The sequence below is a fragment of the Haliotis rubra genome, unplaced genomic scaffold, assembly GCF_003918875.1.
Source record: "Haliotis rubra isolate DU_JTF1 unplaced genomic scaffold, ASM391887v1 Scf792, whole genome shotgun sequence".
Classification (NCBI taxonomy): domain Eukaryota; kingdom Metazoa; phylum Mollusca; class Gastropoda; order Lepetellida; family Haliotidae; genus Haliotis; species Haliotis rubra.
The window spans coordinates 355,266-379,589 of record NW_025767515.1 but is presented as its reverse complement, the minus strand read 5'-3'; the positions used below and the strand labels follow the sequence as shown (position 1 = coordinate 379,589).

The 24,324-nt window shown below is 37.8% G+C and overlaps 1 protein-coding gene across 1 annotated transcript; it reads right to left on the bottom strand.

Annotated features, from left to right (window-relative positions):
* Positions 1–577: 577 nt before the first annotated feature.
* On the bottom strand, positions 578–24,324 carry LOC124261266 (aryl hydrocarbon receptor nuclear translocator homolog). Its single transcript, XM_046695580.1, is given in 16 exon segments — positions 578–2,839; positions 4,820–4,898; positions 5,974–6,304; positions 9,593–9,743; positions 10,658–10,764; positions 11,420–11,493; positions 11,495–11,601; positions 11,988–12,182; positions 12,365–12,394; positions 13,094–13,211; positions 14,537–14,629; positions 15,067–15,146; positions 15,386–15,558; positions 19,440–19,514; positions 20,243–20,291; positions 24,141–24,324. Coding segments are annotated over 16 exon segments (2,013 nt in total). The 5' UTR covers positions 24,184–24,324; the 3' UTR covers positions 578–2,531.

Genomic DNA, 24,324 nt, shown 5'->3' with positions numbered 1-24,324 from the left:
GTCATACTTATTGTGCCATATTATCTAGGGAAGGCATCTAGTATTATTTACCAGTTACCATGTGCTTTGAAGAGATAGCCAACATTTCAGCTTATCTAACACATCCTTATTACACATCTCTCATCACAAATTCCACACACTTAAATCACTACACTACCCATTCTTGCAGGATATATAAAGTGCAGTATTTGTACAACTTGTTAACATCACATGAAATCATGTCAAATCCTCCTCTATAGCCACCACAGTGTTTTGATTTGTTTTGTGCTCTGAACAGCAGCCATGAGACAAGTCCTTGCCATAAAACTACAGCTAGACATTCTACATGCACTTCAAATAAGGGAGGATCTGGAGACAACTCAAATTACCTTCTACAATTTCTGGCATTTACAGACAATGGAGGTAACTTTATCTTTCATACCCCAAAAACAGGACGCATGCAAGTCAAAGCTCCTCAAATATAAACTGGTACTTGTAGCAGCCATGCTGCATAGTCCATTAAACAATATTTGTATAAGAATAGAATCAACACAGCGATGAAACAAAGAGTGAACGAAAAAAAGCCAAACATGACAGATTGTGATATAATGTAGTTTGTATGTAATGCAAAGTATAATGTTCAAAATATCAATAGCATATATATCTAAATTGCATAAAATATATATAAATGGCACATATTAACCCATATGATATCATGTGCAACAACAACAATTCAAACAAACTTCCTTGTCTAAGTCCAAGCTTGCACTACTGGCTTCTATAAATGGTGATAAATGAGGGTAAATGCACTTTAAAACATTTCTAATCCAAATGGAAACAAGTACAAAAATATACTCCAACTGCAATAGATGATATAAAATACTATAGACACTGTCTACATGTTTCATCCATAGAATTGTTGTGGTACAATTTATTAAAGCTTTCTTACAAAATCACATTAGATTTGCCTACAATGTTGCCATAAAGTTTTCAGAATACAAATCTATATGCTACAAGTATTATTCCACATTGTACATGCAAAGAAAAACAATAATAATGATAATAATTTAAATAATCAGAAACAACTCTTTCCAACCAAATGAATTATCAAGAAATTGTTACCCATCTCAGAAGGATTGTCCATCTATTGACCATTTGTCTCTGGTTAAATCTTGGCTATAAGAGATGTTCGGGTCTTGCTTGAACTTGTCAGATAGCCTCTATAACCTAGCTATATGCAGGGGCAATAATGGACCTAACGCCAAGTTGCACAGAAACACATCACTTTTCTTTCAATATCATTAACATTTGTCTTAACAACACAAATAGTTCCTTGTAGGGAAGTGTCTGTGAAACAAACCATATCAAATACATATGTAAAATTGATAAAACATCATGTTTTTAAATGAAATATTGAATACTGACATAGACGTTTCTCTCACTGGAGAAATAAAAGGTATAACACGAAAGATAGGTGGGATAAATAGTTCAACAGAGTTAAACAACACTGACTTGGACTACATGCTTACCATGTTTGTGACTGAAGATGACAAACGACTGTTTACATTGCTGGCCATCACATGCCAGTCCACTGTGACTCACCAACAGGATATAATGACAGGACCACCATCTGGCATTATGGGATAAGGAATTATGCAGTTCCATTCTTCAAATCATATCAAAAGCATATCCTCAAAACTCACGGTCCTTCAATGTCATATAAAAGTAAGAAGTTACTTTCTGACTCAATAAAACTGGTTTGTATGGGTTTGTAAAAGACCTGTAACGAACAATCAACAAATATTCCTTTGCATTTCTCTCAAATGACAAACCACTGTGGGAAAACATTTCCAAAAATAGCACAAAAAATGAATATGATGTTTTCATAACCATCAATATGCAAACAATTAAAAGTAAATACACCATCAAAATAATGATAACCTGAAGTAACAATTTCCAAAAAATTAAACAAAAACTATTTCATGACATTTTATTATTATAGGTTCTCAATTACCTACTTATTTCAAATGATAGAGACATCACAATTAAACATTTGAAATTTAATATATCCCTATCTTAATGTGACAAAGAAGCCATTTCAGCACTTGTTGATATGACAATCTTTTTCCAATCAAAGTCTCTGATCAGTGAAGGGCTACACAATTTCATGGCATTTCACTGTACCGTACAACAACATCATCTTTAACATGGTGTAATAAACAATAATACAATAGATGAACCAATCATGCTAATGCCATATCACCATCATAACCTATCACCATCAATCTTCATTTCATAAATAAATTACTTTAATATATCACCATAGAATCGCTGACCTGTGTTAACCAGATTGAAGCTAATCATTACTGTTAGTTACCATGTGACCAACTTTGAAATGTTCTCTATTTCCCAATTTCATCCACATGGATGTTAGCACTCCATTCAATACTCTCAATGAATACTGTCTTCCACTTCACTGGTACCCATGTGTCAACCATCAGGCTTCAGACTTTGTTCATACATTCCTTAGAAATCCCCCCAATCCCTTGCATTCATTCTGTAAAGTTAGGAAACATTCCCAAGTCGTTGAATTCTGAGGCAGGTTGATCCAGCATTCTGAACACGTCACTGAACTCCTCCTGTCCTTGATGTTGCTGCGCCTGCTGCTGCGACTGCTGCTGTGCCTGTTGCTGAGCCTGCTGTTGCACTGCTGCTGCCTGCGCTGCCGCTGCCACATCACCGGACGTCCCCTGCTGCCACTGTCCCCAGAGAGTGGGGTTTCCTGTGGAGGAGGACCGATAAGCGAGGTGTTGACAGGAGGGGGCACCTGCTGGGATGGCACTACCGGTGCTGGGACCCACTACAGCGATAGATGCAATAGCTCAATACTGGTGGAAGTGCAACATTACATACACACTCATTGCCATAAAGTTTTTAAAAGTACCTTTTGACTTATTGGTAAGTGAGTCTGAACACAACGTATCAGCATACTATGATCACACAACAAATGGGCTTTCTTCATATTTCCTTCATATCACTAGAAGTCTCAACTTTATTTTGGTAAGATCTTCCAAACAAGCAAATTCAGTCTTTGCATTCTGTATGCTTAACTGTATGTTACTGCTGATGAAAAAAACAATCATAGAAAATATTACAGAACAATTAAGTTCATGACATTTAACACAAATAACTGGTATTTCATAGAAAGAAGAGAGAATTTTCACTGTACTGAACATGTTACAACAAAGAGAAATATTTTCCAATTTCAGACAGATAGCTTAATTACTGATACACAAAGAAATGTTCATGCAGATATCTGAAAGCAATGCACTGACTCAATATTTGACAGAAGTAAATACACTACCATGCTCTGATAACAATTTCCTTTATATGCTTCATAAAGCTGCCAGCATAATACTGCAGCATGCGTTCTCTAGAAACTGTTCTACAACACATGCACACTGACATGCACAAGTATATTCAATTCCATACAATTACCAGTGAATATAGTTAAATAATGACTGACAACCTGTACATGAGCTGTTCCATCTACTACTGTCATTGCAAATTTGGTAATGATTCTTGCACTTCGCTGTATTGTCAATAGTTCTTATCAACACTTTTTGAAGTGAAGTTTAAGGTGTACCCATCATAGTTAATGCCATCCCACAGGTCTGAAAAACTAGATGTTCCAAACAGAGACAAGTCACAATATACATGTACATCACAAACAACAGATTGCATGGAACCACATATAACATGAACAGCAGTTAAAACTCCCCGAATTCCAAGCTAGACAGCTGGACTGTTAACCAGTCTGGATGCAAACTTGCCTGTCCAGTTCTCAACAATAGAACACTAAACAAATCAGGTTTCTGAATACTTTACTGTTTGTAGGCATCGCAATGAACTACACAGCACTAAGAGGCATTGCACTGAGTTTAGGTAAACTGAAAGTACATGTGTTGTGATTGGTTATCGCAACATGAACTGTCCAATCATAAGTAGTTTTACATAATTTTCATAATACCTCGAACTGCATAACATGCTTTAAGAGAAAGTTAATTCATCTTTAAAACTGTTCAATGTTTAATGTGCACTGTTTTCTGAAAAATCATTTGTGAAGACATTACCATTGGGGTGTTCTTGTGGAACCTATGTTCTAACAAAGCAAGGATCATAATCATTGTATATCATGGCTTACAATCCCAGCATGCAACAGTGCACACTGAATTGTGGCTACAGGTGGTAAGTGTTGGAAGACATGCTCACTCCCCACATGTGTGAAGAGAGTCATGGCTGAGGCCTGAAGGTTAGACATCTCATAGATCATCTTGCAGCACAACACAGTTGGTGAATTAAATGACCATTTCCTATAACACTGGTGTGGCTTTACAGTTTGGGGCAAAAGCTTTTAAGTGTACATGCCAGAACCTGTTTCTATTCTGCATATCCAGGACTTAATGTTGAACTTCTATTTGCATTACTTACTGTCTTTCTAGACACTGGCTGTAGACTACTGGTTAAAGCCACCTACTGCGGCATAAGTATGCGCCCTTAAAGAGTTTTGACTTTGGTGATGAATTGAGAGAACAGTATAAGAACAAGTACAAGAGAGGAGTACAAGTATAGGCTAGATACTGACTACACAAGTACAAGAGAGGAGTACAAGTATAGGCTAGATACTGACTACACAAGTACAAGAGAGGAGTACAAGTATAGGCTAGATACTGACTACACAAATGGCACAATGCACTAAGGATGACATACTGGGGCTGAATGTCTAAATGAGATATACAGAGGTTGGGAGAGCATGCACAGACAGGCCGGACTGCCTTACCTGGGGAGTTGGTGTTGGGGCTGATCTGACTATAGCCCTGGGGGGCACCTGCTCCAGCCCCAATGAAGTCCGGTCCACTCTGCACATTTACAAAGCCACAGTTTTATATGATGAAGAGAAATATTACACTATTACAAGTTCATGTGAGCTAATGTAATGATCAGTCACATTATCTTGTAAAAACCCAAATATATCAAAATGTCTTACTTAACATGCCAAAATAACACAAGTGCAACTGGTATCAGTTGGTACACATGTATTTCATATGTCGTAAAGGTATCTATTGAACTATGATCAATAACAAAACATGAGTTGTAAATCCCCCTAATCTTTATTCTGCTGGGAGATAACTCAGTTATATATTGTCGTCATCACCAGTGGAATCAACAGCATAATGTTCCTAGGTCACTATTAGGTCAGCTTCAATGCAGATAAGCAGACCCAGGAAGCCTCAAAAATCAACTCTCGTTATCCCCTCTTGTATACCCTGTTGCGCTCAGAGTGAACTCTTTATGTTCAGACAAAATGCAGTTTCTACTATTGACTTGCAACTATGCAAGGATGTATTTGTTTCTGGGTCTGGAAGCCAAGACTACAGTCCGTTTGAGTCAGAAACGGACCGTTGAAAATTTTATCATTGTACAAAATTGCCACATAAATATAAATAGTACACATGTTTATCATTTACTAATACCCAACAGCTTTCTTATATTTGAAAATTTTCCGGACTCCATCAAAAAAGTTCTTTAAGAAACTATCATTAAAATTTTGATACAGTTCACTATTTGTTACGAGGGAGGAGTGCAGAGAAAGGGACAGCCAGGTGTGCGAGAAAGGATGGAGACGGCACAGCACAGGCTAATGAATCAATAACTTGGTGGGCACTTGTGCACGTGCTTCTCTAACACCTGGCTGTCCCTTTCTCTGCACTCCTCCCTCGTAACAAATAGTGAACTGTGTCAAAATTTTAATGATAGTTTCTTAAAGAACTTTTTTGGTGGAGTCCGACAAATTTTCAAATATAAGAAAGCTGTTGGGTATTAGTAAATGATAAACATGAGTACTATTTATATTATGTGGCAATTTCGTACAATGATAAAATTTGCAATTCATCGGTCCGTTTCTGACTCAAACGGACTGTAGATAAAACTCACCTCTCTGGAATATGCGCCTGACCAGCCAGATGGTTGGGCGGGGCTCCTCCTCATGACCCCAGGTCCTACAGAAGGCACTGTGGAGGTCTGGGACAGACCCATGCTGGAAGAATGACTGGGGTACCTAATTGTGGGCTGCTGATATTGGGAGTACACATCAGGGGCAATAAAACGGCTGGTGTCGGAGGGATAAGACGGTGCTTCAGCGTAATCCTTCCTGATGTCTGTGGGCATGGTACGGTTGGCAGGATATGTGTTGATGGTTGGAGTAGGTTCGGCAGACTGGTCACCGGGGTTCGGAATTGCAGCAGAGGGACCTTGCTGGACACTCCTATAGAGATAGAATGATTTGATCATCAGCTGTTTGGTGCAACTCTGACAGACAAGTGAAGAAGATACTAACTTCCAACCTATAACTTTAACACTCATGGCAAAGGAAGGTCAACAGTCGATGCAGTCATAATCTGACAGAGATGCTTCCTATGAGGATGTAAACAATGGCTTCTTTGTCATTGAGAGGGCAATAATGAAGTTATCTGTCCATTAAACACCATACTGCATTATTTTTCCATCAGTGACATGGATGAATCAAGTGAATTAACAATCTAATATTAACATCAGGACAAATATCTTATGTTTAGGATATCGGTGTGTATGCAGTGCATTTGAAGAATTGGAAATTTTAATATAAATTGTATATTTATATACTTATCCTATCTCACGACTTGCACCTCTCTCTCTTGCTTCAACTTTTAGTGGAACGACTGTAAACTTTTTTCCATAGGCCTCCTTGTCCATTCGCCCGTGCACTCCATGCTGCTCTCCTTAATTAGCTTCCTAGTTCCTAATAAAGCTTGCAGCATGCTCCACTAATTGCCCACGTGACTACCTTGAATGATCATTCTCATCTTGGAGCCAACGTTGTAATCTGAGTAGTGGGGAGGCCGGGCGGGCATCCATCGCGTGAGATAGGATAAGTATATAAATATACAATTTATATTAAATTTTCCAAATTTTTAACTTATCCTATCTCACGACTTGCACTTATCCCATAGTTGGACAGCGGGCCTCAGATTACCCTTCTGTCTGGACAGTGTGAACAGCTGGTCTTGGAGCTGTGTGGACTGATGACAACCGTAGATAGCGATGTACAAGGGAGGCCTGTTACGCATGCACACAACTCCTATGCTTGTAGTGGGTTCTCCAGAACCCCTTGGCTTACTAAGCACAACAACTCCCAGGGAGATGGGTGCTCCCGAGCGATGTGGTGTTCAGACGCAACCTTGTACAAGGGACGCAACTTGGCAAGTAAGCCTCGCCTCGACACGATTTACAAGGTACCCCCGTAATTAAAGTCTTGCGACTAGAATCGGGCCAGCCCCTGCTTCAAGAGTGAAATTATTATCGGGTGAAAGAGAAACACGACTCGGCATCTCCAAGGTTTAACGTTCAGTTCCGGGCAGCATCAAATTGACCCTCACTCCTTTGCCTAAGCTTAGTCAAAGGATGTGCCCGGCAACTTTGGAGGCAGAACGCAACGAAATCCACTGGATTTCGGGGGAGTGTCACACTTCACTGACGTAATTGCTCCGTGGAGTAGAGGTCAGTAAGCATGAATGTCGAACACCTCTGCATCGTCATACTGATTGTGCCTCAGGTCTGTAGGGCCACGCTAGGTGGCCGTATTCCGATGCCTTGGTATGGAGGCCAAGTGAAGTAGTTCTTAAACCCATATAATGAGAACAAAAGGTTGAGATCCAGTTCAACTTTTATTCAGTCTATACAAGGAAGTAGTAACGTGAATGCAGAACCGTCCCTCATGTGCGTTGTTGGGCCCGATGTAAGCTGCTGAGCCAGTACAAGAGGTCCGAACTGGTGTAGTCCCTGGACATCCGTGACAGACAGGTCTCGCAGGTAATGTGAAGAGAAGAGTGTATCAGAACGCCAGAAGCAACCTTCCATGATAGCGGTCAAGGAGCAGTTGCTATGGAGGGCCATCGTCGAGGCTAGTGCACGAGTCTCATGAGGATTGGAAGCGGCTGGAGGAGGCAACCTTGAAAAGGTGTAGGCTCGCAGGATCGTGGCACACATCCAGAAGGCCAATGTGGTCCGGGAAACCTCAGTTCTTGAAGCAGTCGACAAGGTATGAAGAGGCGCTTCCGTAGCCGTCAACGATCCTTGGAGGCAGCAAGGTAAACATGTAGAGCACTAACAGGTGAGAGTGTCAAATCTTCATTATCATCGGGCCCAAGAATGGTGGACAACGGGGGAATGGTAAACATTCAGTCCGGTTGCCCTGGCAGTTGTTTTTTTGCAATGAAATCCCAATGGAGACCCAGTGATCTGGACCCGTTTGGTGATCTGGATCGGTTAGGTGATCTGGATTGATCTGGTGATGTGGATCATAGTTGTGCTCTGGATCGTGACAGTGATCTGGATCGATCCGGTGATCTTGATCGGCACGGTGATCTAGATCGGGCTTGTGATGGTGATCTGGATCGTGAAGGTGATCTAGATCCTTGTGGTGATCTAGAATGATGGGGCGATCTGGATCGGCAATTAGGTGACGAAACCTGAAGTGTTGATTCATGATGAAGGTCCCCCGGCGACGCTGTTGTAGCCAGCTCCGTCCAGTTCAATGAACTGTGGGCAGACAGTTGGCTGGTTGAACGCGGTTGGCCAGGCTCCAAACAAACTGAGACAGTCGAGGGGATATGTACCGATGATCTGGATGATGATAGTGTCGATCTAAGGTCCCCTGGTAGTGTAGATTGGACAGGCAACGAAGATTTGTCGATCACAACCACCCGCGAGTGATCTGACGCTATGGAAGGAGGTGATTGATAAATACATAATAGGTGCCGAACGTCCTCAGATAAGTAAGAATCTGATGAAGCGTCCATAAAATCCTCTTGAACCACAGACGTCGCTCTCTTGCGTGAAGGTATGATTTTCTGTCGCTGTAACTTGATACGCTTGGCGGGAGATGGATCAGTTTCTGTTGATTTCCTGTCCCTATCGGCGATTGTCCAGGAGCAAATACGAAGGTAGGCCTTAAAATCCTCATCTTTTAGTGAATTACACTTGCCACATCGTTTGTTCCAGTTACATTGTCCAATACAGTCACTGCAAGACGAGTGAGGGTCGAGGGACGAATAATTTGTCTTGCATTAAGCACAAACTTTCCTTTTCCTTGACTGATTATCAGTTTTCCCCATGATGTTAGGGTTGAATAATGTCCCTAATATACAGCACGTCCACACAGTCGTGCGACAAGAAAGAGAATGATCATTCAAGGTAGTCACGTGGGCAATTAGTGGAGCATGCTGCAAGCTTTATTAGGAACTAGGAAGCTAATTAAGGAGAGCAGCATGGAGTGCACGGGCGAATGGACAAGGAGGCCTATGGAAAAAAGTTTACAGTCGTTCCACTAAAAGTCGAAGCAAGAGAGAGAGGTGCAAGTCGTGAGATAGGATAAGTTTAAAAATTGAATATTTCTCCATGCTTTCATGGAGGCGTCAAAACTCTTGATTCTGGACCAGGTAATGCATGACTGAAAACTAGAGCAACAATCCAGGAAATCCTATTCTTCCGACTATGAACATGTGCTGTTACTCACTTCGCTGATGAGTTTGTGCAGACAATGTACTCGACTTCGTCAGTGTAGGGGTTCTGGAAGCTGAAGCTACTGGTGCGGAGCCACACCCAGTCTCGGTTTGAGGCTCGGAATCTGTACATGATCGACATCACCTGCCCTTTCAACTTCAGGACTGGAAGAATGACACAACAACATAGTAGCATGCAGTCCACAGAGAGAAAAATAAGCATGCTTTCACAAGTGCCCTGATACTCAACTCCAAATTCATTTATGGAGACTTAGACTTGCAGATCCAGGTCAGTTCCTAAACAGTCACTAGTGAAACACCATACAATGCCAAACAGATGGGATAACAAACAAATTCAGAGTTTAAGATAAGAAACAAAGAAAATTGTTTGATTTCTTTGTGAGTGTCAATTTTCAAAGATATATCGAATCGATTTGAGACATAGTTGGAAAGTATTTAAATGTCCAACTGAGAGTGCTGGATTCCCACATTCGGTAATCAGCTGCCAAAACAAACCTACTTCAGGCTGCACGGCCTAAAGCTACAAGCACGGCTGTACATGACTAAAGTTTTCATAGGCTGACTGGTAAACATGTTACGACATAGATCTTGTGATGAATAGGTGCTATACATTTACTGTTTCTGCTCTTTATGTTATTCCTACAAAAAATAGCAACATTGCATACATTGTTGCATGTGTGAAAAACGACCCTGAATCGTGACATTGAGAATAATTCCCCTCCCAGCAGGGAAAGTTTTAGTTTGGGCAATGTTTTTGTCCATCATCTTTTGTCTTTTCAATGCTATTTTCGTTCAACTAAATATTGGTGTAGTATTTGTGATTATGTATGCACTAAAATAATTAAAATCTTAAAAGTTGCAATCTTCAGTTTACTTGCCCTTAACACATGTTCCAAGCTGATAAATATCCCAGAATTAGAGGTTTTAAGTCAATATTTGGGGGAAAGCAAACGTTTTCCCATACAACGGTCCTTTATCAAACATTAATCTCTTCCAGCTGACTTAAATTAAACATTTCTCAACACAGAGAAAACTAGGGCATTATTATGATAAATTACCTTGATCAAACGTGTCCTTCATGTGAGCTTGATCCTCAGGATGGTAGAAATCGAAGGCAGACTTTCCCAGCAGCTCTTGGGGCTGATAACCCAAGACAGCTGTTACTCTGAAAATTGAAAATACGTTCAGTACAGTCAAACACTGTTGTGTTGAAGTGTTTGTTGCCATTTTAAAATCTAATATATTACAAATCCATAATGTATTGTGTTGTGCCAAACTACCTATGAAACAGATAATATGGCCAAATAATTGCCTTAAATTGGGTTTTCAAAAGTAATGTCACATCTGCCAACGATTATAGGATGAGTGGTTTTACGCTGCTTTTAGCAATTGTTTGCAATATCACGGCCTGTCACACCAGAAATGGGCTCCACACATTGTTTCCACGTGGGGAATCAAACACAGGACTTCGGCAAGACCAGCGAACCCCTAAACCACTAGGCTACCCCACCGCCTGGTTATAGGATGAAAACCTCTTAAACAAATTCTGATAGGAACAAGATGTGACTTTTCAGCTTTATTGGTGCAGAAAATACTGAAGAGAATTTGTTTACGGAGACCAGAATAAATTTTGAGAATTTGAGGCAAGCTTAGGTGCAAGCATGAAAGAAAAGGTCAAAACTGCGACAAACTACTATTTTGCAGAAAAAATGTCAATAACATATGATACATGACTTCACTTTTATAAAAATGAGCAAAAATATTAATAAATAACATGTCAGAATAACAAATAACCATCCTGGTGTCCAATTTGTCCTTACCTTTGGTCCACAAAAGTGAACTTCCCATCTACACTATGTCGTGATATGAATTCTGAGGAAGCATTTGGTCCGAAGCATGTCGCTGCAGTTTGGTGTACTAGTCACCTGGAGCCGACCAATGGCTACAAGACAACAATGACTTCCGCCATGCTCATCACCGTCAGAACGATCTATCTGTACACCTGTAACCAGCAGTTCTAATGTAATTATTGCAACAGGTTATTAGCACATGAGAGATGACTTCCAAACATTCAGCAAGGGCTGCAAGTAATTCAAAGTTGTCAAGAGTTAAGGTTCATAGTTACGTCTACTTTATCACAAGAGAGAGATCATGTAGATATTATAATGCAATATAAAGAGTACTCTGCAGATGTACCAAATCAAATGTAATGTGTAGATATGTATCATCAAACTGCAGGAATATGTTAAACATTCAACCTGTTCTTTAATACAAAACACTTCTTATATTTCCAATTATTTGCCTTTATGGGACTTTCCTCCAGGTGCTTGATAATCAGTTGTTTCCTTTGAAGCATGCAGCCCTTCATTATCTATACAAAAGACTTACTTGAAGGCGGCCAGTTCTTGATGTACCCAGTGACATGAACAACAGAGTAGTGATTGCCGTCATGGGAAGGTCCTAGAGTGTTTCTCTGTCGTATCCGAACTGTGTGATTAGCTGTCATTGGGTCTACTTGTACATTGCCCATTTTCATACGACAGATGAAACCACGACGAGATCCCATACAAAGGCGGATTGAGGCTAAAAACAATGATGGTGGGTTTGCTCACAATCTATACAATCAAAAAATAGTTTCAATGCGCAAATTTTACTCCTTATCTACAACATTCCATATGAGGAGCTAAAAGGAGAAAGATTAAATCTTGAACTATAATTGGCATCAAGTCTGAAAAGAATTATTCACTTGACTTCTGAAAACTTACATTGGTGACCTTCCTTCTTCACAGTACCAGCTGAAAATGAAAAACACTCTATATAAATACCTGACAAACATATTCAATGTCAACATGAATAAAATATTTTATATAAATAAAACTACTAAGGTCATTGAAAATCGGCTACCATTTGAAAAAACAATATTTATATACTACCCATCAAAAGTTTGGACTCACTTAAAGCATTCACTATATCTTATGCATATATGTGTGGCTACATCGAAGATGAATTTCTCCACTAACTTCAGGGAACCAACTGCAAACTTTATGCAGATGAATTGCATGAGGATCATGCATTAAATTGCTAAAAAGCATGTGCAAATATCATGCATGTGAACAGCTGTGCTGTGGTGTAAAATTTTGTTAAAAATTTGCCAATTTTCACCTAGTTTCATCATTTGTTCAACCCATTACAATAATCTTTTCAACGTTACAAATTTGTTTTACAATCCACCAGTTCATGTGTAAACAGTACCTTTAAACAGTATGGAAAATTTACCAAAATCTGGTTTAGAAGAGTTGACTTAAGTGGCTACATTTACACTAGTGAGTCTAAACTTTTGATGGGGAGTATATATAAAAAATTTACAATGGATCACATTTGATCTTAGAGCCATGAATGTTGTATGACCATGTTTCAGAGCTACAATTGGGATCACCTTGTGGAATAGGGACTTTATTAGGAATGATGATACAAATAATCTATATAGTGATTACTTTTGAGATCTAGGATCCGTCCTGTGTTTTGAGATTCGGTTGTAGAAAGCTGCTCTCTCACTTTGTCCACATCATCAGGGTGGACAAGGTCATACAAGACATTTGCAAACCAGTCAGACTGAAACACAAATAGTTTCAAATCTGTGTCAATGTAGTTATGTAATTATATTATTCAAAAGAAGTTAGAGAACACAACAAGATTTTTTTTCTATGAAAATAGTTCATCTGTCAAGGCTGGTGGGTAACAGGTATTGAAACAGATCCTTCCATTTGAGGGTCTTCTTCAATTTGTTTTGAGGCATTCTTTATAAAATAGACCACAGTAAATGAATAAAAGAGGTGAGTGACATTTGTACAAGTTCCCTTAGGCCACCCTTTTTTCATAACTTGGATTACGGACCCGCCAACCCTAAATTTCTGGAAATTAGAAGAAAAAAAATAATTGGAAATATTCACTGAAATGGCATTTGCGATTGTTCTCGTAGGTGTGGTAAACAATGACTACAGTGCCCTCTAAAGCCTCGTCGATATGCAAATGGCAAGTCTCGAAACAACAATGGGAATCTGACAGGTTTTGATCTCGACACACGTTTAACCTTGATGACACGCAGGCATGCATGCATGCATGCACGCTTCTATCCTTTTTTTCTTTGGAGCAAAATAGAATTCCAAGGAGCATGGGAAATTTATAGGGAGCACAGCATGATTCGTTCGAAAGTTCTGAACATCAAAGATACACTGCAACATTGCCAGGAGTATTTTTCACAGTTGTAAGAAGTTATTTTATTGGATAAATATTGGTTTCTAATGACACTTTTTCGCCACAGTCTGCTATAAAGATTGTGACTGGTCAAAATCATGCACGTGACCTAGGGCAGCCAATCATATTACAGCAATGGATACCGTCCTCGTAAACGAACACTTAAGATTTAGACAAAAGGTTTGGGTAAAATCAATCTTTTTTATTTAAAAAAAAACATTGCGGAAAATAGTTTATAACTCTAATTCTGTTAATAATAGATGGTCATTTGAAATGTACTAAGTGTTTTCAGTCATTGTGAAGGGTCAGATTTAAAGGTCACATGCAACTCAAAACACAACTTTGCAGATTCTGATACCTTTCGGTATGGACTCACTGAAACAAATCATCAAAAATGCAAATTCAACTTATAAAGTTGAAAAATAACGCGATGAAAAAACTGCGCGAAATCAGAGTTCAAAAGATTCACTAATTTTGTCCAAGTGCTTGGGGGAATTTATTTAAAAATATAAGCATTAAAAGTAAAAGGATAAAAACTACATCAGAATATAAGAATAAAAACCATATAACAATGTCATGGTTTCTGCCTGTCTACTTATCCCCAACATAGTAAACTGTGTTAGTAGTGTTATCTTTAATGTGTGTTAAAGAAGGAAATAACCGGGTAGTGACCTATGTCTTACCTGTGATTGGTTGAGGACAGGCGTTATAGAGTCGGACACATAGATAATACGCCCTGTATCACACTGCACAACAAACAAGAACCCATCTGCAGCCTGAAAACATATCAGCACATTGTGATAATCTGTAACAATTCATGGAATATGTCTCCAAAATATAATAGACGAGCCAAAAAATATGAGTAACCCCAACTGTGACTCCCACCTTCAGCTGAACAACAACTGAAAATGGATATTCTTGACAAAAATACAAGATCTTTATTAACATTTACAATGTGCCTTTCATATACACAAAGAAGCCAGTACCCAAATCTGTGGGACTTTCCCTGTAGACACAGGTGATCGCCAAATTTGAAAACAATCCCACCAAAAGTTTTAAGCTATTGGTTGGACAACAAAGTCTTTGGACGGATGGAGTTCCATGGTACAACAATATACAACCAACCAACTATATTTATGAATCATAAACTGATAGTGTTTCACCTGAAAAGCAAGCAGCAGGATTAAAATCACATGTACCTTAAATAGCTCACCTCAAGAATTAGATGTTTTAACTCCTGGTCTGTCAAGAATGATGGCTTGTACGATCCATCTGTGTTAGTGTTGCCAGTGCCTGGAAACATTTCTCTCCGATTATCTCCCTCGTCAAGTCTGACAATATGCTCTTCAAACTTTCATGTTAGACATTAGGTGCAGGATTATGTTTTATTGCAAACTGACAGTAACATTTATAATTTAATAAACATAAAACAAATGCATCTTTATTTTGGAAGATCAGCCATGTTCACCCAATGTTAAACACTTTGAATCAATTTTACCGTGTACAACGAAATTCCAGCCCTTTAGAATTACCTCGAAGTGTCTTCATGTGAGAGACTGCCATTCTAAGAATGGTCAGCTTGTCTGGTTTTCGGGCCAGGGTGCTGCAGGTAGGCACCATGTCACATAATTCGTTGATATATGCTGTCATCTTGTTCCTCCGCCGCCGCTCGATCTCACAGTGACTCTCTCTGGCAAGTAGCGTACTACGCACATTATTCACAAATGTAGCGGTCAGCTTGTTAGTTCAGGCAAGCATTCAACGTCAGAAATGTAAGCACAAGTGACATGTAAAATGACTACACCTAAAATCTACATAAACATTGATAAACTCTCCTTATGGCCATGAAGGTTTTCTGTCCTTCTGTGATGAATATCAGGATATATTTGACATAAGGATCAAAGTATTGGTTGCACATATTTGATGGACAGGAGTCATTGTCCAGTCATGCAGTAAGTCATATTTACTTGTCTATGTTCTTTAAGTGTATCAACATCATTCACTGGATACTTACATTTCCAACGTGGCCTGCTTACAGTGTGATATAACATCCTCAACAAAACTACCATCTTACTGAACAATAATATGAACATAGTGAACTTAAGAGTTCACTTCCTGTCCTATCAAAATACACAATCCTTTATCCTCTAAATCTGTCGGATTTTCTCAAGATGTATCAGTGATAAGTAAAAAAGCTGTAGCAAGTATAATGCTTCTGGCTGTTTGAACATATTTAAGTTTTATCACTTTTGTCTGAAGACGTCCACATAATATCCTAACAATTAAATCTTAAACAGCTGATTCAGTTCCTTTGACCATGTCCATATGAGGACAAAAATCTACATTTCTATACATGTGTTAATTGTGATCAACTGGATACTACACTACTTGTAACCCATGCATCCTCCCAACATGCCCCCATGCATACTGTGTACTGCACAGGTCTGTTCCGCGTACCATGCTGAAGGGAACATGCCTGGACATCATACAAACTAGGCAGGGATAGACATATCCACAAATTGTTAGTCCCAGGCTAGAGAAATCTACTTACTGTACATTAATCTGAAATGAGCTGTGGACTAGCTCGCTATGAACAATGGTGTCTACCCTGCTACAATGCGAACATTCAGTCAGGTTTACACACACAAATATCTCTATAACCATCATCTTCAACATAAAATAAATCAGTTGAACAATTGTTACTCAATGTTTAGTTGAAGCATTAAACAGAAAGTAACAGCTTTTATGTCAGTAAATTGTTTGAACATGCTTTTTGAAAGAAAGAAAATGTATTACACATAAGGTAAAAGAGCTTGAGGTGTTTTTTATATTTGTTCATCTACTTTTCAATGACTGCCAACACTCATTGGTCAGTGGAAGTGATACAATATCACACTGCACTGAATAGTACAATATGAAATCACAGGCTTCTAGCATAACGTCAACAATAAGCTGACTTCAGTGCAGTTTCTCTGTTTGTTTTTCTTTCATTTGTTTTCTTAATTTGCTCTTATTCAATTTGTAAGATTTTGTATCCTTAATTTCCTTAATTTCATGGGCAGCTTGACTATTTCTTGACATTTTTACCTTGATACAGTTCAAGCAGTGTTATATGTACAGCATAACGGTGCATGATACAAAATACTACAGTCACCTTGGTTACGACCAAGCTCCACCAAACTTGTCCATAATGACCATAAGTAATATATGGGACCTAATTAGCAAAGGATGTTCAAACTGGGATGCATTTGGACCAGAAATACTACAGTACTGTCGAAAATAAAGAAAAATGCTTTAACTTCAATTTTCAGAAAAAATGTACTGTAATTCTTGATTCCAAAAACACATGCACAAGTCATATCAATCAGTCAGGTAATGTTTTCAGGTGTTTTACTAAAGATCAACTTAAAGAAGAAATTGACATACTTCTCATACTGTATTTATATGCTCCTATTAATCAATATTAGAAACACACACTCTTCATTCATTACATAACTTCAACTCTCTGAAGATTGCTTATTAGCAATTCAACATGTTTTTGCCTGTGAAAATCACAGCATCACCCGTTATTGACCACAAGAGAACAAAGAGTGGTTCGAACGATTTTGAACATGATACAGATATACAATATGTCAACCTGATCTACGTCTTCACTCATCTGATGGTAAGACAGCATTTTCGTTTATATCTCGACAGCACAAAATGACTACAAAGGTCTGTTGTTTTCATTGTGCAACAGCCTATCTACATCTACCCATGGAAAGCATTGTTAGGGACAGTGTACTCTGACAGTCAGGGAGGATCATGCGTCAGGGTTAGGTGGCACATGCCTGCTCCATCACCTAAACACATCTATCTAACACAGAACCATTTCTCATCAGTCAGGCCAAGGTAATCCAGAGAAATTGTATGATATGTGATGCATCAGAGATAAATAAATACACATTTAACCTTATCTCAACTATAAGATAAAGTCAACTAGTGATTTAACAAAAATAATGGAAAGAGCAAAATACACAGCAAAGTAACACTGCAGAACTGTTCTAAAATGCTTTTAAGAAAAGAAAACCCCAAAATATTTAATACAAATGTTACACCTTTTTTCTGCTTTGTATGTAACCTCAAGAACATTTGTGTTCAGCCTTTATCATCTTAACTACTTTAGGTGGCATTTAGAAGCTGGTATGATAAAGAGCAAGAGAAATCTTATGGATTGACAAGTTCTTTATTGCAACAGATGCTATATGTTTCAGTGTAGATGCTAATACCACTATCAATCACTAGTTTGATAACGGTGTTAGCATCTAAAGTGAAACATCGCATCTATTGCAAACAGAACTTGTCAATCCATATAACTTGTTCCTCTCTATCATCTTGAATTAGGAAATCCAATAGACAATAATATCAATCATCCTAAAACATTCTCGCCTAACCATGAACAACTCAACATCATCTCAAGAATCACTATGTAAAAGATGATGCATGTATTTTTATTTTCTCATTTGTATTAGTATAGGATCAAACGCAGGCTTCACATACATGAATAATTCTTTAACGACCACATCATCTGGTTTATTTGTTAATTTACACATTTATATCTCTGTTGTGAGTATGTGGCTTGTTAAACTTGGGGTAGCACATGTTACAAATTAGAAGTCACCTTACACAACATTTTAGACAGAATTATTAAGAAAAGGTTTACTCGTAGGTGTAAAAACTCCCAATAGACTGGACACAGGGAAGGGGAGAACATATACTTAGTCACCAAAGAAAACTTTGAATTCCCAATGTGATTGATAACTTGTAAGCAATCAACATGCTCAAGGGTTCAAAATGTTATGTGGAGTCCTGATATAAAATCAGAATAATCGTCAACAGGTCCTTAATCTTGTCCCCAAACATTCATTACAAATAAATATGCCTTTATCTTCATAAAAAGGATGTAAAATGCACAGGACTTCTTATCATATAAACGACATATTCAGATAACTTCCAGATAGAACCATTTGGCTAAAACTTGGATGTGTCAAATTCCTGCTATCACACTATTCAACAAGGATATCTCAAACTGAATTATGTCAAATTTTCATCACAAACACAAATTCAATGTAAAATCCCACGAGTAGAAATATATTTGAAATTGATCCAAATTGGTCGAATTCAAATTGTATTAAAAAAAAAATTTGGAAAGTTAAAATTTCCACCATGAATTAAGGCCAAAACAGAATACAGCGCAAAACATCAACAGCAGGAAACTGCTGATACTGGTCGGAGTACAGGAATAATGGTCGAAATGGACAAGTCAAACTATTTCTCTGATCCTCAGGAGTTCCACACAAATGGGTTTAACTGTATATCCATATGCATCCAGCATATAACCCTATCAATAATTCATAAAACATGCCTTAGTAAATAACAGGAGAAATCTCTGATATTAGTTATTAGTATTTGATAAGGAATAGTTTTAAAAAAACACACACAATTTCAGTATCGGAAGACACTGTTTTAGTCTATCATGTAATATAGAGCTATGAGGCCACCTACAAGTCATGCACAGAAAGCGTACAACACTTGTCAGATACAAACCTAGCAAACCTCTCTTTATCAGCTTGCTCCAGATTGTTGCCGAACGATCCTCCCTGGCTGTCTTCATCATCAGACCTAAAACAGTAAACACAACAATAAACAATGGTTCCCACAAACTTATTCATATTACACAAATCACTTCTGTATGATAGCCAATGGGAGATGAGAGAAAAACTGGTTGAAATGATCAAGATGGATGTGGGCCATTTCTTAGGGGGTTTTTTTCACAATTTTTTTCTGTAAGGGTCTGAATTCGCTTTAACAAAGATCATGTATTTTGAATGAAATCTGTTTCTCTTTAGACACACATATGGCAAGTAAATCATGAGTGAGTGAGTTTAGTTTTACGCCGCACTCAGCAATATTCCAGCTATATGGCGGTGGTCTGTAAATAATAGAGTCTGGACCAGACAATCCAGTGATTAACAGCATGAGCATAGATCTGCGCAATTGGGAACCGATGACATGTGTCAACCAAGTCAGCGAGCCTGACCACCCGATCCGAAGTATACCATGACAGAAAGTTGTTTGCATGTCACATTCTGCAAAATAACAAGCAGTACAATCCATCTCCCTCATCTATATGTCATGAAACTTGTAAGTGATCAACTCCCAGGCCTGGCATATTGTGTCCACAATCAGTGAAGAATTAATTACCAACACAAAAATCTATTTGTCTCAGTGCTTCATTACTGAGACAATATTGCTGGAATTTCTTTCCATCAAAAACACTGTGCTATTTATATTATATTCTTGCTGCAATGTTTCCATTAAATGGATCTAATGCTGAATGAAATACTTACTCTTTCCCTCGGTTTCGTTTCCTAGATCCTTTACCACTATCAGGTGTGCCTGAAAATGAAAAAGTCCCCACACATATTATAGTATATCTTCCTGCAAACACAGTAACACTCACAACAATGATAAAACATAAGAAATTTTACAATACTTAAGAGACTAAATGCACAAATCTCAAATAATCACATCATCCAAGCTATCTTATTCTCAACCAAAATGACAACATACTGTTTCATCCAAACAAATTTAAGACTGTAAGCATGTGCTGTGGATGTGATTTTGTACATGTCAATAAATACTTTGAAAACAAAGCAACAAATTAACTTAGCGAAGCGATTAGTTGCAACCTTAGAATTCTCTGCAACAGTATTTGAATATTGGGAAACCCTAAACAAAAAGTTGTAAATTATGCCAAGTGAGGGGGTGAAAATGTGCTTGGTAATTATGTGATGACTATCAGGACAACACAAAAGAGTGTACACAAGGTAAATTCATACAGGATGTAGGCCAGTACTGGTATGTAAAGAATTCTATCGAAAAAGGGTAAATTGTATGCTTTCTTCGTTGACTTCTCGAAAGCATTTGATTTGGTAAAAGGTCGAAATCATGGTTAGTTTTGCAATAGAAAGGATTGACACCCAAGATCTTATGTTGTATCAAATCCATCTATAGTTGTGTTAAATCTTGTGTTAAAGTCAATAATTCTTTTTCACGGTTGTTTGATTGTAATATTGGAGTTCATCAAGGCTGTCTTGAGTCCCTTCTTGTTTTCCATTTTCATAAACGATTTAGCTGATAATATAGAACTGTTGTGTTACCCTGTCATACAGTTACAGCCAGAAGTAACTCAGTTGTATCTCCTTCTACGTATTAATGATCTTGAGCAGCATTGCAAGTAATATAAACTACATGTCAACTTTGATCATTCCAAAATTGTTGTGTTTAGAAATGGTAGCATCCTTAGCAAGCAAGAAAGATGGTATTAAGGAGGTAAATTAATTGATTGTGTTTCTTCATATAAATATTTGGGAATAGTATTTTCACAAACATTGTCATGGCATAAACATTTTGAGAGCTCTACTTTACAATCCATAATGGCTTGGTTGGTATTTTGAAAAGTTTAACAAAATTTGAACATATGAAATGTGATGTCTTCTTCAGAATTTTTGACACTAAAATAATGTCTATTTTGTTTTATGGGGTCTAGACTGTGATTCTAATTCATCTATTGAAACAGTTCATACCTTAGCCTGTAAATATTTACTCAGTGTTAAACTATGTACTTCCAACCACGTTGTACGTGTCAACTTCGGGAGATACCCTTTGTATATCTCTGTGTACAAATGCTGTATTATGTACTGGTACAAACTGTTAAATATGCCTTCTACATATTTTCCTAAGAAATGTTATAATATATTAGTATTATTACTGTTTCATGATTCAAATGATAAAATTAACTGGGTATCAAAATTGAAAAACAATGGGTTTTGGATACGTTATGGGAAAATCAATTCATTCTTAATCTAAACCTTTTTATTTCTGAATTCATATATCCGACCCCGTTAATCGCCTCTTACGACAAGCATGTGTTACTGAAGATCAATATTCTAACCCGGACCTTCACGGGTCTCCAACCTTGTGTAATTTTAACCGACTGATGTGTAATGGTACCCCTCTGGTTTTAAGAAATCTTGCCATGTTCATTTTTTATGCTAACAATCATCATCGTCACTGCAGCTTGAAAGCTGCTAATGTATAATGATGTATCATGGGCTGATGGCCTACTTTCACATGAATAAAGAATTGAATTGGTATGTAAAGTACTGTAAATCACGAAACTTTTGCGAGCATGATATTTTTGCGAAAATTGCGAATGACTTGAGCACGCAAAAATATCATGACGCAATTTATTATTCACCAGTTCATATAATCAACAACAGATCAATTAAGCAAAGACGACAACTTGGGGGAACACTAATTAGTCTTGTCTTGTCTCTACTAATTACTACCGTTACTGGTACTCACACATCACATGTCAAACAAGGGATACTTAACAAAAGTCAATCAGTACGTCTGATAGTCCAGACCAGACATGAGGTAATTGTAATTGAGGAAAATCAAAGTAATTGTAATTTAATTAATTACATTTCAAAGTAATTGAACCCATGTCTGGTCCAGACAGGCGTCAACTACTCAACACATATTGTTTCTTTAGAGACCATTTGATAGGCCAACACCATCCAAAAGGTGTGGATAGGTTTCATCACACTTATCCAGAGATCAACAGTTTTGGTGAGGTCAGTGTCAACAATTTGATAGAGGCATTCCAATTAATACAAACCCTTTGATCTGGCCTGTGCAGCGTGTGTTGTTTTTAGGAAAACATCACTGACTGCATACACACGGAAGTACTCTACTGAGCTCAGTTCAAGATTAGCGATAACCTTTAATAGAACTTTCAGTTGCAATCTGTTTTTGAGAATTAGGCAAGTCGCAACAATATCATGATGCAAAAACATCTGTGGGTCGGTACTCACAAAAATATCGTGACGCAAATTTTTTGTGATTAACACAATTGACAATCTAAGTAATACACAGTGTTTGAAATTCAAGCTGGTAATGGGGTGCTGAGGTCTTTTCTGTGGTTTAGCAAGCTGGCAAACCCTTATTAAAGCTTTAACTCTTAACATTAGGGCTATAACCAGTACCATTTGACTTTCATGATGGTCAGCACTCGCTGAATCTGACTTTCATTCAAAAATTGATATGGGACACTTCTCAGTATTTACAGAACAATATTCTCAGAGGTCCAGATAAGCTGCGTATCCGGGTAAAATACGCATATAAAATTTCCAATTACGCATTGAAAAATAATTGTTGCGTACCAATTACGCATTTAAAATGATAAATACGCAAAAAGTTTAAAACAAATGCGTACGGAATATATGTATAAAAATCGCTTGCGTAATGACATCGATTGCTATCAAGTTGTACTGTTACTATAGGACAAGTGTTGTACTGTCAGTATAGAATGAGTGATTTTTTATGAAATCATTTCCATTATATTTAAGTTGGTTTTGAATAGGTATGACATAAGGCAGAACATACCTGCTAAGTAAACTTACTCAATGACATAATACTTAGGTGAGTAAAATGACTGAAATACACACATATTTGAAAGCAGTGGGTAACGGAAAATGAAATACCCACTCAACATTCATAATACCCACTCCAAAAAAATACCGTAGGTACAGTACCCACATGAGCTAAATCTTATCTGGAGTTCTGATATTCTGAATCACTGTATATGGATAGCACCACTGTTAAGTTACATTTTTGTAACATGTTCAATACTGTTTATTGTTAATTAATCTGTTTGTCTTTCCTAACATACTGAAAAAGTAGAAGTGTAAATTATGAACACATAAAACTATCCAACTTTTCTGTTTCTTTACTTTTTAACTTCAAGCAACCACTAGTACTAAACAGGTGCCAGAGGATATAATAAATGTCCTTTATAATATTATCATTAGCTTTATCTTAAACATAGCAAATACGGTATGAGGTTTCTGAAATAATTCCGAATATATGATTATGTTCTTGTTTTCAGCAGTCTCCACTTTTATCATGGTTTACTGATGTGAGATAGTATGGTAATTTAAACCATGTTGCCCATTTCAACCTTCCTGGAGGCTTGCCTTGATATACGCGGTCATATGTGGCGATAATACGGCGAAAGGCTGATAAACTTATCATATCAAAACTAACTTATGATATCTGACTCAAGCGTATATATGATCTTATGTTCCAATATGGTCAGACAGGATGCTGATTTTTGTCAGGTTGTTCATGAATGTCAGTTCCGTGTTTACACTCATTCAGCTCTTAATTTCAGACACAAACCTGCAGATCCTGACGGCCCAGGCGATAACGCGGCCGTTGCCATATCTTTCTGTGAATCTCAGTGTGGTTTACTACAATAATTTCACGCAATAAACAATTCAAAATCGCCTAATTTAGTAAATAAACTGGAATATAATACAATTCGCCTGAAGCAATAATGGCAGACAAAGCTTCCTGGAGCGAG